We start from the raw sequence: 17027 nt of genomic DNA on the forward strand, positions 1-17027 counted from the left end.
TCTTTCTTCAAAGTTCAGGAAAACAACATTTTAAATGAATTAAGTTTCTGCCTCTTGCTCCAACTTTCTCACTAAAAACACAACGATCAAACCTAGAGCTGTCGTCAGTACGATGGGGAAGTTTGCAGAATCTTTCCCTACATGTTTAACCCCATTAAAATGTTTTCATTGTTACATAATGTTGATGTTTAATCTCTGAGTAGTTTCTGTAATCTTCTGTCTGCCTCCTGTTAAGGAACAGAAACTGTAGCTGTTTTAAGTAAAGTAACTGCTCCGTTCATTTATAAAGTAAACATCACGTCCTGACTAAGCTGTACTAGGGCACTAGGAGTTGACCCAGGATAGAGCGCCAATCCATATCTGGGCACACACACATTCACTCATTCACAGACCTCCATTCACTCACACCGTGACAGTTATTAGAGAAGACAATTCACATAACCTCCATGTATTTGGAGTGTTTCATTACCCACCCACAAATCGCCAGACGTTATATGAACGTTGTTTTTGGGCTATACCTTGCTGGTCCGTAATGGCCTTTAGCTCAAAACAGATGATGAAATTTGAGCTGTGTTTGATCTGATTTGGTCCAAATTTATCCAATGGTAGATGCCGTTTTACCAAAATAATTTACAACCATTTGAAGTTATATTCATATTATACATAATATATATATATATATATATAAATATTTACTTTAATTTACATTTATTGTTCTCTCTGGTTGATTTATGTTCAGACGTTCAGTGTCTTCTAAGATAGGACGCATGACTAAGAAGGGGAAAAAATTATCTGTTTGTACGTGGTTGAAGTATAACTTGTCTATAGTTGTTTACTTTTATGCAGTTAGCCATTCTCTGAATTTGGAGATGTATCAATATTACAAACCAATATAAATGTATTTCTGGTGCTGTAAGAGCACACCACAATCAAGAAGGGCCTTGACTAAGCAGGTCCACCTTTACCCACCATTAGACACCCCTCATCGTAAGAAGATCAAGTACCTCTGCTGGCCTTCATCTACTCTGGGATTGTGTGTTGTCGGGGTTGCGTAGGATGCAGGTTTGTACAGAATTTGGTGCTTCTGTCTGTGATAAGTAAAACATTTTTTTTGCTGCACTTCAACCAGCTTCTGTAATGCTTCTGTGTGAGTGTGTGTGTGTGAGGGGGGGGGGGGGGGTTTGAAAGAGAGAAAGGCGTGGTCGAGTGGGAAGAGAGGGGTGGTGTTGAGGGGAGGAGAGTGTGGGAGAATGAGAGAGAGGTGTCAGGGTGATAGGAATTACACGAGTATCAGTCTTGAATGAACTGAACTGCATGTATAGTCTTCAGCCACAATAATGGCAGGTAAGTGAATGGCAAGAAAGAGCTTATATATATATATATATATATATATATATATATATATATGTGTGTGTGTGTGTGTGTGTGTGTGTGTGTGTGTGTGTGTGTGTGTCTGTATGTATAACATATGTTAATTTAAATTGCTCAAGGTGTTTACATGCCAAGGTTCACTACCAGTTTAATTTTATCAGTTGCTTTAGATTGTATTCAATCCAAGTTCATCTGCTCTGATCCTAAAAAAGACAGACTGCATTTCAGTGTAGATATGCACAAAAGAAATGCCTTTAACATGTATTCCTAATGAGTAAATCTATAACTTTATTTGTCATATGTACATCAATCAGTCAAATCAGACGGGAGACTTGAATAACATTTGATTATCAGGTTACAGCAGTATGTGAACAGTACGTTCTGAAATTGCAGTAAAAAATGAGTAAGCCAAAGGATCTTTGTCACTTTTCCAACAAAAGAATTCTGGTTCTAGAACTGGTTCTTCAGGATTCTTGGAACGTTTGTGAAATCCAGCGAACCAGTCCATGTTTTTCATCTATTTGATGGGAACAGTGACAGTGGGGTGGGGGTATCCACTGTTACAGCGTGTTCTGATAAATGTATTTAAATGATACAGTTCTATGAACTGTGAGAACAGTGGAGTCCTGTTGACAACAGAGGCAAAAATCAAACATGTAACAATTTCCTGCATGCCACCGAGAAATTACACCATGCTGCAAATGACCCAGTCCAGCTCCACTGCAAGGCAATATTTTATTTGAGGCTCTGAGCTCTTTCTGGAGCATTTTTAGCTCGACATTCCCAGTCTTTGATTCCAACTGGGAACAAACTAGTTCAAGTTGGTGGAAGAATGCTGAACAGTTCTGAATTAGGTAGATGAATGGGAACAAAGGGCTATTAGACAACAACCAAATGTGGGATTTGAAGGTTTTGTTAAGAGCATTTCCAAAGCAGCCAGGTCTTGTGCGGTGTTCTCTGTTTCTAGTGGTTTGTGCCTAATAAATAAATATTGGTCAAAAGAAGTAGAAGTGGTGACCTGGTGACCTCAAGGCTCACTGATGTACAAGTGGAGTGTAGGCTAGTCATCGGGTTTGTTGAATCACATTTTCTGTGTCGTCATGTGGAAAAACGTGTGTCATTTTCTAGATAAAAGGATCAGACACCAGAACAGTTTTTGGGGAAACCTGCAAAAGACGTACTGTGATGGCACAGAAGGCAATGTTCTGCTGGGAAACATTGGGTGTCTGCAGTCATGTGAATATTACTTTCACAAATATCACCCGCCTAAAAATTGTTGCAGACTGTACGACGTCAGGTCATCATGGCCTCTTTTAGCAGAATAATGTGGCCCTGTCACACTTCAAAAATTGCTCAGGAATGGATTGAGAGACAAGACAAAGAGTTCAATGTGATGACTTGGGCTGGAAAAACAAGTCTGATCTATAGGGGCCAACAACTCGCAACAAATAGAACTAAACGTTTTCTGCTGTTCCCGTCTCATATTTCCATATTTTTTTACAGGAGCAAAAAACATATTTGGACCGTTTCCACTTACCACATCACCGTCAAATGTTCACACCTTAAAACTGGCATTTTTCAATGATGTAAAGAAGTAAGCAAAAATACGCTTTTCAAATGTATCAATACAAAAAAGATCATATCACTGCATGCCAGTGCAGGCTGTAAATAGTTGTACAGTGACATGGTGTCTTTTGTTATCATTTGAGTGGATTTGGAACAATGATAATGGGTTTAAAGGGTACAAAGTTCAGGTTTCTGGATGTGATCAGGTCTTTATCTGATTTGGCTGAGATGTAATCTTCCGGAATCTGAAAAAAAAGCATCTTGCATCTGAGAACAATTTGTTAGAGTCAAAGCTGAGCACATTTATTTTTAAGTGAATGATGTTATCAGTGTCAACAACACAGAGCAGAACTACCCGTGTACTTCCCACAGAGCATGACTACAGATATTCATAACTTTCACATGCCAAATGTCTGAGATATAAACTATGAGATTGGGTAGGTTTGACTTTGGGTTTGCTTTGTGGGATACACTCTACACTTCTCTGTGTCTACACGATAAGTTCAGCATATAATTTCCTCCTCATAGACAGTTTTTTTATAGTCTTATGTAGTGAAATGCTGTTATAATCCGACCCCCCCCCCCCCCCCCAAAAGAATGATGGTGTAAAGTGTGAATCATTGTAAATTTCAACAGAATGCAATGGTTTGGAAATCTCATCGACCCATGTTTTATTCACAACAGAACATAGAACTCATATCACGCATGATATCAATATATATATTACGTGTATTGTTTTGATGGTATGTTTTCTGCTGTATGTTTTACACAGAAAATGGAAGTGATGAAAACTTTGAGCACAAGCTTGTTCCTCACCGAGGTTTTAACCTCATCTCTGGGATTCATGCTCCTGAGGAGGTCGACCGCATCCTGAACTGGGAGGTTCAAGACTCGGACATATTTGGTGTCACGTTCCCCAAGTCAGGTATCAGTGAAACTACTACAAAGTGATTTTCTAAAGGTGTAAAGCACATGTGCAAATGTAAAAAATAAATTAATTAATAAATCAGAGAAAGGGAAGATAATTTCTTTTTATACTTGAAAAAAGTTAGATTTTTGATGCAATTATATAGAAATTCAAATTATAAGTCTGCACAAAAAAACTTCATACATAAGTTTGATTTGAATTAGGGCTGGACAGTAATACGATATCGATATTTATCGCAATATAAAATGTTTCAATAACTATTATATGATTTTTATACACATTTATGTTCAATTTACACTATTTACAGCATCGATCACAGGGCACTTATTAAAAATATTAATATTAACAAAGCCAAGAGGTTCATGTTTGATGGTGATGTCATGTTTCTTGTTTGTTCCGGGCAGTTTGTTGTTTATATCAATATCAGAATTATATCATATCGACTGAAATGTAGGAATATATTGTGATATACATTTTGCCCGTATCGTCCAGCCCTAATATGAATGGATCTGAATTATGTTTAAACATCAGTTTAGCTCCACCCACCCGCTGAAAATAGGTTAAACAGGTTTTTATGAAGAAGGCTTCTTGCATTCTTGAAGGTTTTTCTTGAATCCTTTTATTCTGTAAACCCTTAAATGATTCAGTCTGACCTCTGAACCCTCCCCTGCAGGCACAGTCTGGCTCCAACAGATCCTGATTCTGATCGAGGCGAAGGGAGACCCAGCGAAGACGAATGGTCAGCTGAGCTGTGAGCGAGTGCCATGGATTGAGCTCATTGGGGGCAAGGAGAAATTTGTTGCTGAAAGCTCACCCAGACTTCAAGTCACACACCTGTGGCCCAAATTCCTCCCCATCGGCCTCAGACAGGGCACAGGCAAGGTCAGAAATGCATGGAATGAAATGCACGAGCACTGAAGCAGGTCTCTATGAGAGAAAGCAGTCTTTCTATAGAGATTATACACACTGTGCATGTGTAAAATAATATCTGGGTCCCCTGTGAGCATAGCTTTAAAGGCTGTGTTTTTTTTTTCTTTCCTGGTCACAAAGGTCATCTATGTGGCGAGAAACCCGAAGGATGTTCTGGTCTCATACTACCACTTCCACAAATACGCCAAAATGCTGGAGACTCCCAAAGACTTTAATGATTTTTATGAGAAATTCATGGATGGACGAGGTAACTATTGTAATCAACCTTTAAGAGCTGACATGCAAATTATTTTGTTGTAAGTTTTAAAGCAATTTTTGTGTAGTGTATAATTGTAATTCAAAATTTAAACATTCTCCTACATTTGGTGGGCGTCACGTGGTGCAGCAGGTGGTGTCTCTGTCAAAGCTCCAGGGTCCTGGAGGTTGTGGGGGTCGAGTCCCACTCCGGGTGTCTGTCTGTGAGGAGTGTGGTGTGTTCTCCCTGTGTCTGCATGGGTTTCCCCTGGGGGACTTTTTTGTGTGTTTCCTCCGGGTGCTCCGGTTTCTTCCCACGCTCTAAAAACACACGTTGGTAGGTGGATTGGAGACTCAAAAGTGTCCGTAGGTGTGAGTGTGTGAGTGAATGTGTAAGTGTGTGTTGCTCTGTGAAGGACTGGCGCCCCCTTCAAGATGTGTTCCTGCCTTGTGCCCAATGATTCCAGGTAGGCTCTGGACACACCCTGAACTGTAAAGGGTTACAGACAATGAATGAATGAATGAAAATAGCACATTATTAAAATTGACCTTTTTCATTTTATTAAAAAAAAAAAAAACAGAATAAAAATAAGAATTGATACACTATGTTCACAATCGTTTACATTGAAACCCCAATCTTATCTTAAAACATATATTTGCAGTGCTTTTTCCTGATGGAAAGGGTAATGAATGCAGTGATTAGTAAATTCTTGTCACTTGCCGTCTTCAAACTGTTTAATTTTTAGGTTTTGGTTCTTTGTTTGTTTGTTAGGGTTTTTTTTTTTATTAAAATGACAATTGTCTGTCTCAGTACGACACAACAGTTATCATAAAACAACAAAAAGAGCAAGAGAATGTTTGAATTTAGATTTACACTCATACGTTCCACAGAAAAAGCTTTAAAACGTAAATGTACACATGCTATATTCTCCCTGAAGCCCCCAGGATGATGTGATTACAGATGATGAATGAATTAATGAATGAACAATTTTTAAATGCTGAATAACAAGACGTACAGTGCCTTGCGAAAGGCCCCCTTGAACTTTTTAACCTTTTGCCACATTTCAGGCTTCAAACATAAAGATATAAAATTTAAATTTTTTGTGAAGAATCAACAACAAGTGGGACACAGTCGTGAAGTGGAATGAAATTTACTGGATGTGTCAAACTTTTTAAACAAATAAAAAACTGAAAAGTGGGGTGTGCAATATTATTCGGCCCCTTTACTTTCAGTGCAGTAAACTCACTCCAGAAGTTCAGTGAGGATGTCTGAATGATCCAATGTTGTCCCAAATGACTGATGATGATAAATAGAATCCACCTGTGTGTACTCAAGTCTCCGTATAAAGGCACCTGCTCTGTGATAGTCTCAGGGTTCTGTTCAAAGCGCAGAGAGCATCATGAAGACCAAGGAACACACCAGGCAGGTCCGAGATACTGTTGTGGAGAAGTCTAAAGCCGGATACAAAAAGATGTCCCAAGCTTTAAACATCCCAAGAAGCACTGTGTGTGCAATCATATTGAAATGGAAGGAGTATCAGACCACTGCAAATCTACCAAGACCCGGCCGTCCCTCTAAACTTTCATCTCGAACAAGGAGAAGACTGATCAGAGATGCAGCCAAGAGGCCCATGATCACTCTGGATGAACTGCAGAGATCTACAGCTGAGGTGGGAGAGTCTGTCCATAGGACAACAATCAGTCGCACACTGCACAAATCTGGCCTTTTATGGAAGAGTGGCAAGAAGAAAGCATTTTCTCAAAGATATCCATAAAAAGTCTCGTTTACAGTTTGCCACAAGCCACCTGGGAGACACACCAAACATGTGGAAGAATGCCACAATGCAAAACGATATGTTTGGCGTAAAAGCAGCACAGCACCAGCCCCACTGTCAAACATGGTAGTGGCAGAATCATGGTTTGGGCCTGCTTTTCGTCAGCAGGGACAGGGAAGATGGTCAGAATTGATGGGAAGATGGATGGGGCCAAATACAGGACCATTCTGGAAGAAAACCTGTTGGAGTCTACAAGAGACCTGAGACTGGGACGGAGATTTATCTTCCAACAAGACAATGATCCAAAACATAAAGCCAAATCTACAATGGAATGGTTAAAAATAAACATATCCAGGTGTTGGAACGGCCAAGTCAAACGAGAATCTGTGGAAAGGCCTGAAGACTGCTGTTCACAAACGTTCTCCATCCAACCTCACTGAGCTTGAGCTGGGCAAGAATTTCAGTCTCTCGATGTACAAAACTGAGACATACCCCAAGCTACTTGCAGCTGTAATTGCGGCAAAAGGTGGCGCTACAAAGTATTAAAGCAAGGGGGTCGAATTATATTGCACACCCCACTTTTCAGTTTTTTATTTGTTTAAAGGCTCGACACATCCAATACATTTCATTCCACTTCACGATTGTGTCCCACTTTTTGTTGATTCTTCACAAATTTAAATGCTATATCTTTATGTAGCAAGATGCTTGCACAGCTAAATGGGGAAGTAGTGTTGTCTGCTTAAATACAAACACAAAATCAAAGGTCATTCTAATTAAAACATTTCTTTCTTTCAGTTTATGGAAGCTGCTGGTTCGAACATGTTACGACCTGGTACTCTCTCAGAAACGAAATGAATTTCCTCTATATCACATACGAAGACATGATCAAGGTCTCAGCTGCTACTTTCTCCTCGAACCATTACACTTGACTCATGGGTTTATTATTATTATTATTATTATTAAGACAGATTTGTTTGATCAATTGATTATTTTCAAGGTTGTTTGCTGTAGATGTTTCATAATTGAACATTCCTGTTGTGTATTCTAACCCGTATGTCTGCTTCCATGGCACTAAAGCGCAGCATGAACACTGCTTATCAGATGCTGTGAAATTCATGTGTGATACAGATTAATTTTTTGAGATAAAATCACCTGCTACATCAGTTCATAAAAAAACAAATACCTGTTTTTTCAGGACCTGCAGTCAGTGGTGGAGAAGATCTGTGAGTTTCTGGGCAGGAGTTTGAGTGAAAGTGAACTGGAAAACGTGGTGAAACACAGCACTTTTAAAAACATGGTCCACAACCAGCAAGCGAACTACTCACTGATCCCCAGCTCCCTGCTGGACCAAGAGCAAGGCAGATTCCTCCGGAAAGGTACAGGACAATCCACAAGTACATTTTAGTTCAGTGCCTGTCAAAAGTTTGGGTACACTTTGTAGGTTCTCATTTGAAGCATAAATAAAGATATCTCACAGATATTTAGAAACAGTAATAATAGTATTTTATTTGATAAGCGCCTTTCAAGACAAACAAGGACACTACAATTAAGGGTTAAAAGGGGTAAAGTAAAAATAAAAATAATAATAAATAAGAATAACAATGGGTGGTGCAGCAGGTAGTGTCGCAGTCACACAGCTCCAGGAACCTGGAGGTTGTGGGTTCAATTCCCGCTCCGGGTGACTGTCTATGAGGAGTTGTGTTCTCCCTGTGTCTGCGTGGGTTTCCTCCGGGTGCTCCAGTTTCCTCCCACAGTCCAAAAAACACACGTTGGTAGGTGGATTGCCGACTCCAAAGTGTCCATAGGTGTGAGTGTGTGTGTGTGTGTCTGTGTTGCCCTGTGAAGGACTGGCGCCCCCTCCAGGTATACACCCTTCCAGGGTGTATTCCCGCCTTGCCCCCAATGATTCCAGATAGGCTCTGGACCCACCGTGACCCTGACTTGGATAAGCGGTTACAGATAATGAATGAATGAATGAATGAAGAATAACAATAACAGGAACAAGAAATAGATGCAAATTTTTGATACTATTTTTCAACTGAGTTATCAAGATGGTCTTAATATAAAAAAACATTATAGTAATAAAAACCTCATGAGTAAAAAATGCTATACAAAGGAAAACATTTCCTATATATTTTTTTACATTTGCTGTTTATAGGCGTGCACCCAATTTTCCCAAATTTTATTTGAGGTAGATATATTTGTTAAATTACTTTGTCGCTGTCCCTTCACAATCATGTATCTCAGTGTCTGGATGTTTAGTTTACTCCATCTGAACCCAGAAGCTCTCCTTCACACTGTGTGTAAATCTCAGGATGAATGGACCACTGGAAATGCCCCCAAATTTCTTGGAATAAAATATATATATATTTTTAAATCCAATGCTATTAATTTCACCTGCCAGTGGTTTTAATATTGTGGCTGATGAGTGTATACTTGTGTTTAATGTGTAATAGGTACAGTGGGGGACTGGAAGAATTACTTTACCGTGGCTCAGAGTGAGAACTTTGACAGAGTTTTTCAGGAGAAGGTGAAGGATGTCCCGCTCTCGTTCGTCTGGGACATCTCTGACCTCGTCAATACATGATTTTCTGCTTAAAAACCTGCTTGTTCTCACCTCTGCATAATCATTAGAACCATAACAATGTATTTTATTATTTAAAGATCAAACAAATTATTTTTATCATCAGAATTTTTTTTTTTACATTTTTTAAATCATTTTTATTATGACTTACGGGTTGAATGTATCGAACTGTTCTGTAGTCGATGAAAGAGTGTGTGGGCTCCATAGTGTGGGTCTCTTTAAGGAGGCGGCCATGTTTAGCTTTAGTGCAGATTCTGTTACATCCACACCTCTAGGTGTCACTTTCTCCAGTGATTGTCTGTTACGTAGCTGCAGTTTTAAAATCAGGAGTCTGATGTTTGATTGTTTTTCATTTTTTCTGAATAAAACTAAGTTCTGTTGCTCTTTGTGGAGCTCAGGGTTCTGCTTGTGTATTATATTTTAATGCCTCTTAAATATTTGTAATAACTGATTATTTGTGACTATAAATATTTGAATGTAACAATATTTATCTCAAGGGCAGCATGGTGGAGCAGCAGGTAGGTGTCGCAGTCTCCAGGGACTTGGAGGTTGTGGGTTCGATTCCTGCTCCAAGTGACTGTCTGTGAGGAGTGTGGTGTGTTCTCCCTGTGTCCGTGTGTTTCCTCTGGGTGACTGTCTGAGAAGAGTTGGTGTGTTCTCCCTGTGTTTGCATGGGTTTCCTCCGGGTGACTGTCTGTGAGGAGTGTGGTGTGTTCTCCCTGTGTTTGCATGGGTTTCCTCCGGGTGACTGTCTGTGAGGAGTGTGGTGTGTTCTCCCTGTGTCTGCGTGGGTTTCCTCTGGGTGCTCCTGTTACATTGGTTGGTTGATTGGCAACTCAAAAGTGACCGTAGGTGTGTGTGTGAATGAATGTGTGAGTGTGTGTGTTGCCCTGTGAAGGACTGGCGCCCCCTCCAGGGTGTATTCCCGCTTTGCGCCCAATGATTCCAGGTAGGCTCCGGACCCACCGCCAGCACAAGAACCATCAGCACATTTAAAGGTTTTTTTTCAATTATCTAGACCCTTGAAATACCATTATTAGATCCATTTTTTATGTAGATATATGTTTGGAAGAAGTGGCAGGTTGAAAAGAACGGATTGATCATAAATGTAAAACAAAAGTATGAAATAAACTGAACACCGCAAACGTGTGTGTGAGAAACCTCAAGACAGACCACTGTGAAATTCCAGATCCCGCATCCCTCAGGGCACAAGTATTCCGAATTATTTTTATTCAACTTAAAGGAACATTAGGGAAGATGTGGAAGAACTGAGCTCCCCTACAGTCAGAGTGTAATTCACTTTTATAGCACTGTCCTGAAATCAAGGGTGGGTGGTGGTTACCTACCATCTTCCAACAGTTACATAGTGCTGTTTCTGCAGCACTGAGCCCAGGGTAACTATGGCAGAAGTTCACAATAAAATACAATGAAATATTTTGCCAGAGATACATTTCTGACAACACTAATTATTAATTAATTCCTCATTCATTAATCTTCTGTTAGTGCTTCGTCCTGATCAGGATCCCAGTGGGTCAAGAGTCACCAACACACACACACACACCTATGGACATTCTCCCACAGCCCATCTTCCTACCAACACTTGTTTCTGGAATATGGGACGAAACTGAAGCACCTGGATGAAAACCCCCACCCCACACAAACACACACACACACACACAACCTCCTCAGACAAATATTCTCAGATAAATTAAATTTTTCTGTTAATAACCAAAAAGAAAGAACAGATAAAACATAAATACTGACACACAGCTGGGAACTGAAGGTGTTTAATGGCAGAAGGGCTGAAATGATCGTGTTTTAACAGTTTTTAAGTAAAATACGCGGCGTCCCGCCTCCTGGAGAAACAGTTTGTTTTTTTTCTCCCGTCCGAAGGGTCATTAGTGTCCAAACTAAGGCAGAAAATCAGATTCATTCTTCACTTTAGTCCTCATCACTGCCCAGATCCAGAGGGTCAAAGTCAGGGTCATCTTCATCCAGGTCTAAATCGTCTATGTCCTGGAACAGAGACTCGTCCACTTCAACACTGTTCCCACCTGCAGGAGGAGAACCACAGTCCGTAAGCGCTCTAAAGGTGCAATGAGTAACTTTCACTATCAATATTTTGAAATATTCAAAATGCTATTCATTCCCTTAAAGGAAGACTATGTAATTTTTTTCCCATGTAAGCTTGCAAAATTATTGATATACTTCACTGATCTGCAATAAGGATATCAGAGGCTCTGTTGCCACTACTAAAGGCTCAGCACTGCAGAAACTGCACTATGAAACATTGGTAGCAGGGTCGGAAACCACATCCCTTCCCTCCCCCTCCCCGTTTATTTCAGTACAGTGCTGTAAAAATGAATTACACCCCAGGAGCAAAAAACCCAAATCTTACGTAGTGTTCTTTTAACGCACCAGGAAATATGAAGAAGAATCATGAGAAAAGTAATGAGAAATACTATTTGGACACCCCTCATCATCATTAACATCACTCACCGTCCTCCAGGAACTGGATGTCTGATGTGTCGAGGTTATGATCTGTTTCAAACAGCTGCTTTCCTGTAACAAAGAGGAAAATGTTCAGCTCCTTTCTCCTCAAACACAGCACTAGACACAGGCAAAATACTTGATGGAGCTCCGTCACTCCAGAGAACACTGTTCCACTGCTACACTTCCCAGTGCTGGAGGAGGGTTTAAAGTAGGTGACTACCTGTGAGTTTATTTTTTCCTGACTGTTCCTCCTCCTTCTGTTTTTTACTCTTCAGTTCGGCCATATCCTGCTCGAATTTTGCCTTCCATGACAGGAAGTTCTCGATCGTCACCACAGTGCCCTGGAACGCTTGCTGGAGGGGACATTAAAATAAAGAACATGAATTAACTTTGAGCAGTTAGTTTTATCTAACAGTTGTTTTTAATTACAGATGAAACAACAGATGACAATTCATTCTCTGATGTAATAATCACTTAAAGCAACACTAAGTAAGATATGCCATTTTTGCTCCTGTTGCTCCCCCTGCAGTTGTAGACAGTCATTTATTTTTAAACCACTGGCATGAATTCAAGGGGGTGGGAGGTTTTCTACCCTCCTTCCAAAGTTACATAGTGCAGTTTCTGAAGTACCGAGCCTAGAATAGCAACGACAGAGGCTATTACAGCTCAGTGAAGCATCTGGATTATTCTGAAGCTGTCATTTTAAGGTGAAAATAATACGCAGTGTTGCTTTAAATAATTTACTATTTCTTAAAATAGACTTAACAGCTGATGTAAATATATTCTTTGACAAATACTGACATGTATATGGCCTTTAAATTACACTTAGACCAAATCTGAGATCAGACCAAAATTTCTGGCTCTGTTTTAAGTCATTTTTAGTCAAAAAAACGTGTATCATTATTAAAAACCAAGTCGAATATAATGCTTCTGTTTTTATACTCGTTCATTGTGTCATCCATAACCAGTAATTACCTTCTCTGCCTCTTCTGCCTCCCTCTCTTTCCTCTGCTTCTCCTCTTCTCTTCTACTCTTTATCTGATCGATAATTTCATTCAGTTTCTCCTGCACCGCCGTCACCAGAGTGAAGATCATCACCATGCCTAGGTTCTCCTCTGCCTAAACACACACACACACACACACACACCTCAGGGCATTTATAATGAATGTAATGAAACAACTTCCCTTACAAGCCTTATACTAATTTAACAAATACACATGATTAAGTTAAGATTATGATCTACACAAGTGCAAATGTGTGGATTTCTTCATTTTAAATTCTAAGATTTCCCAAACATCTCTTGAAGAAATAGGAGCGTGTATGACAGGAAAACACACAAACCGGATTCCAAAAAAGTTGGGACACTAAACAAATTGTGAATAAAAACTGAAGGCAATGATGTGGAGATGGCAAATGTCAATATTGTATTTGTAATAGAACATAGATAACAGATCAAGTTTGATCTGAGTAAATGTAACATTTTAAAGGAAAAATATGTTGATTCAAAATTTCACAGTGTCAACAAATCCCAAAAATGTTGGCACAAGTAGCAATAAGTGGCTGGAAAAAGGAAATTGAGCATATAACGAACAGCTGGAAGACCAATTAACACTAATTAGGTCAATCGACAACATGATTGTGTAATTTGATAAAGAGCTTCTCAGAGTGTCAGTGTCTCTCTGAAGCCAAGATGGTAAGAGAATCACCAATTCCACCATTGTTGTGCAGAAAGATAGCGCAACGATACCAGAATGGTGTTACCCAGCGTACAATAGCAAAGACCTTTAAGTTATCATCATCAACCGTGCATAACATCATCAAAAGATTCAGAGAATCTGGAACAATTGCTGTGCGTAAGCGTCAAGGCCGTAAAACTCTACTGGATGCTCGTGATCTCCGGGCCCTTAAACGTCACTGCACCTCAAACAGGAATGCCACTGTCAAGGAAATAACAGAATGGGCTCAGAAATACTTCCAGAAAGCATTGTCAGTGAACACAATCCACCGTGGCCAGCTGAAACTCTACAGTGCAAAGAGGAAGCCATTTCTAAGGAAGCTCCACAAGCTCAGACGTTTGCACTGGGTCAGGGGTCTTTTAAAATGGAGTGTGGCAAAATGGAAGACTGTTCTGTGGTCAGATGAGTCACGATTTGAAGTGCTTTATGGAACACTGGGACGCCATGTCATCCGGACCCAAGAGGACAAGGATAACCCGAGTTGTGCTTGTGACATGGGCAGCTTGCATGTCTGGAAAGGCACCATTAATGCAGAGAACTATGTTTAGGTTCTAGAACAACATATGCTCCCATCTAGACGTCATCTCTTTCAGGGAAGAGCCTGCATTTTTCAACAAGATAATGCCAGACCACATTCTGCAGCAATCACAACATCATGGTTACGTGGGAGAAGGATCCGGGTACTGAAATGGCAGCCTGCAGTCCAGATCTTTCACCTGTAGAGAACATTTGGCGCATCATAAAGAGGAAGGTGCAACAAAGAAGGCCCAAAACAATTGAACAGTTAGAGGCCTGTATTAGACATGAATGGGAGAGCATTCCTATTTCTAAACTTGAGAAAATGGTCTCCTCTGTCCCCAGACGTCTGTTGAGTGTTGTAAGAAGAAGGGGGGATGCCACACAGTGGTAAAAAATGGCCTTGTCCCAACTTTTTTGGGATTTGTTGACGCCATGAATTTTGAAACAACATATTTTTCCCTTAAAATGATACATTCTCTCAGTTTAAACTTTTGATCTGTGATTTGTGTTCTATTCTGAATAAAATATTAGATTTTGCCATCTCCACATCATTGCATTCAGTTTTTATTCACAATTTGTTTAGTGTCCCAACTTTTTTGGAATCCGGTTTGTAGTAAGACCCCCTGCGTAAATTATTTGTTTATATATGACATAAATACATAAATAAAAAGACATAAAATTCCTCTAAATTAAACCTGTTGCTGCAGCAGCGTGAGGATGTCCTCTGTGTCCAAATCCTCAAGGTTTTCATGAGCTTGGATTTCCCATAGAGGAGGTTCATCTGGGTAATTTTCCACGTACGTGAACTTTAACGTTACCTGAACAGCTGAGAGAGAGAGAGAGAGAGAGAGAGAGAGAGAGAGAGAAGGGTGGGAGACTCTTCATTGATGAAACAGAGACTATTTGTTTTGATTAGTCTCTAGTTTTATGGTTTTATGGGAAAGCTTTAGATTAGCTCCTGTGAGGGTTTGATGGCACAAAGCCACATAAACTTAAGTGAGGCCAGGTCTTGATGTTGGAGACTTATTAATGGCACACCGAAGCAAACCTATGCATACTGGATGCTCCATAGTCCAGAGCTGGGGGTATCTACCCCTCTGACCAACACCTGACATTGGGCATGGCGACATTCAGTGTGTGTGTGTGTGTGTGTGTGTGTGTGTGTATATAGCCAATTGAATTATGTCCAACACTGAAAAGGTGTATTATTATAATACGTTTTTGACACAAATGTTACTAATGACACTTTTAAATAAAGTTTTTATTTAAAACTGATCCTTACTCTCATCGTTTTCTCCCGCATCTGAATTAACTGTGATTGTGAAGCTTGTGGGGTCTTCTGAAAGCACTGTAAAAACAGAAGGATTAACGAATTAATTACGAACATATGGCAAAATAGGCTCTTTCGCACTCAAATGTATTATTACATATTAATAAGCAAAGTACTTAGCTGCTTAACTGGCTTCCAGGCCAACGTGTGAGTACTCTCAACGACTGTGTTCCAAATGGCGCCACGATCACTCAGTAGTGCACTATTTAGCTAAAGAACGTAAGTCTTTGTTTTGCTTTTACAATTAAACTACAAAACACTTCTGCTAGGAAAAAACTACTTTAAAGATTTTAGACTTTTAAAGCCTCTTTTGGCGCAGAATACATTACCCTATGACCTTCGTAGTGCGCTATGTAGGGAGCATGTTGCCATTTGGTACACTCCAACGACATCAGGACTGTTAGCTAAGTTACTTCGTTTAACAAAGCTGTTTAAAAGAAAACCTTCAGCACACGCCCTCGTCTAATAGATGTCTTAATACTTCTTTGATCTATGTTAAAGCATATTCCAGCATTAATACATTTAAATGTAAACAATGTAGACAGAACAAGCCCAAGCCGTTTAAGGGCGCTTTAGAAGGGAAGGTAAGCTAACAATAAGACATTAAGTGTTCAACTCTACCTGTAAAAGAGTCTGGATAAATGGACTCTATCGCCTCGAGTTCGTTTCGCTGCTCCTCTGCGTAATCCGTCATTTTATTTTGCTGTTTCCCATCAACCGGCTGCGGTTTGAACACGGACAAAAATGTGCCTGGGCTAGGAGTGGATCCAATCGATGATATTTTGCATCAGCTACTCACGTCTGGATTTCAAAGTGTGTTCCAATAAGTAAGTGTACTAACTCAGATGAAGTGTGCACTTGAGCATTGCTCTCACGATCTCTGTTCCTGAAGAAATGAAGACGTTTCAGACAAGCTCACGTAGAGTAGGTCATATTTCTGTGAACATTTTTGGTTTAACTTTTGAAATATTATTTAAATATCGGTAACAATCAACAAATCAAATGAAAAAAATATATAATTATTATTATTACTGACATTACATTTTATACAGACAATAGACATTTTTTAACTGATTTGAACTGATTTTATATAAAAAAAATAATAGATTAAATTATTTAATATTAACTCATGTTCATTAAACAAATCAGGTGTCAATGACAGACAAAAATATGTGGTTTGTGAGTCATTTAATTAGTTCCCTATGTAGAATTTACCTGAATTTCTAGAAAGGGCTGTTAATCTGTGTGAATGTCTGCTTATTTGTTCCCATGGAGAGTGGATTGGATTTGGAGCAGACAGTCACATTTAAACACAACAATGAGTCCACCCCGCTGCCTTTTAATAATAATAAAAAAAGAATGTAATGTCCACTTTTATATTCTCACTATTCTATAGATACATAGCTGAAAGTTAGCAAGCTAGTTGCACAGAAGGTCACACTCACACCTATGGACACTTTTGAGTCACCAATCCACCTACAAACATGTGTTTTCAGACGGTGGGAGGAAACCCACTCAGACACAGAGAGAACACACCAACTCCTCACAGACAGACACCCA

At 39.6% G+C, this 17027-nt stretch overlaps 2 protein-coding genes across 2 annotated transcripts; one reads left to right on the forward strand and one right to left on the reverse strand.

The window, feature by feature from the left end:
- Window positions 1-1242: 1242 nt before the first annotated feature.
- LOC136679071 (amine sulfotransferase-like) lies at window positions 1243-10473 on the forward strand. Its single transcript, XM_066657352.1, has 7 exons — window positions 1243-1344; window positions 3710-3862; window positions 4539-4747; window positions 4916-5042; window positions 7600-7694; window positions 8000-8180; window positions 9261-10473. Exons 1-7 carry the CDS (start codon window positions 1338-1340, stop codon window positions 9389-9391), a joined length of 903 nt encoding a protein of 300 aa, XP_066513449.1. The 5' UTR covers window positions 1243-1337; the 3' UTR covers window positions 9392-10473.
- Window positions 10474-11165: 692 nt separating this feature from the next.
- LOC136679336 (RWD domain-containing protein 1-like) lies at window positions 11166-16353 on the reverse strand. Its single transcript, XM_066657799.1, has 7 exons — window positions 16089-16353; window positions 15420-15485; window positions 14833-14963; window positions 12857-13000; window positions 12102-12234; window positions 11888-11950; window positions 11166-11442 (listed from the first exon to the last, which is right to left on the reverse strand). Exons 1-7 carry the CDS (start codon window positions 16159-16161, stop codon window positions 11330-11332), a joined length of 723 nt encoding a protein of 240 aa, XP_066513896.1. The 5' UTR covers window positions 16162-16353; the 3' UTR covers window positions 11166-11329.
- Window positions 16354-17027: the final 674 nt, after the last annotated feature.

Source organism: Hoplias malabaricus, chromosome Y (genome assembly GCF_029633855.1).
Source record: "Hoplias malabaricus isolate fHopMal1 chromosome Y, fHopMal1.hap1, whole genome shotgun sequence".
Classification (NCBI taxonomy): Eukaryota; Metazoa; Chordata; class Actinopteri; order Characiformes; family Erythrinidae; genus Hoplias; species Hoplias malabaricus.

What these genes read in the sequence shown, in the direction of transcription:
- LOC136679071 (XM_066657352.1), top strand. An exon ending in TCAGACAGGGCACAGGCAAG is followed by an intron (nt 4,748 to 4,915) that starts GTCAGAAATGCA and finishes CTGGTCACAAAG; the next exon opens with GTCATCTATGTGGCGAGAAA. An exon ending in AGGCAGATTCCTCCGGAAAG is followed by an intron (nt 8,181 to 9,260) that starts GTACAGGACAAT and finishes AATGTGTAATAG; the next exon opens with GTACAGTGGGGGACTGGAAG.
- LOC136679336 (XM_066657799.1), bottom strand. Translation starts at nt 16,161, where the DNA reads ATGACGGATTACGCAGAGGAGCAGCGAAACGAACTCGAGGCGATAGAG. An exon ending in TCACGCTGCTGCAGCAACAG is followed by an intron (nt 13,001 to 14,832) that starts GTTTAATTTAGA and finishes GTGTGTGTTTAG; the next exon opens with GCAGAGGAGAACCTAGGCAT. An exon ending in CATCCAGTTCCTGGAGGACG is followed by an intron (nt 11,443 to 11,887) that starts GTGAGTGATGTT and finishes CTCCTCCTGCAG; the next exon opens with GTGGGAACAGTGTTGAAGTG.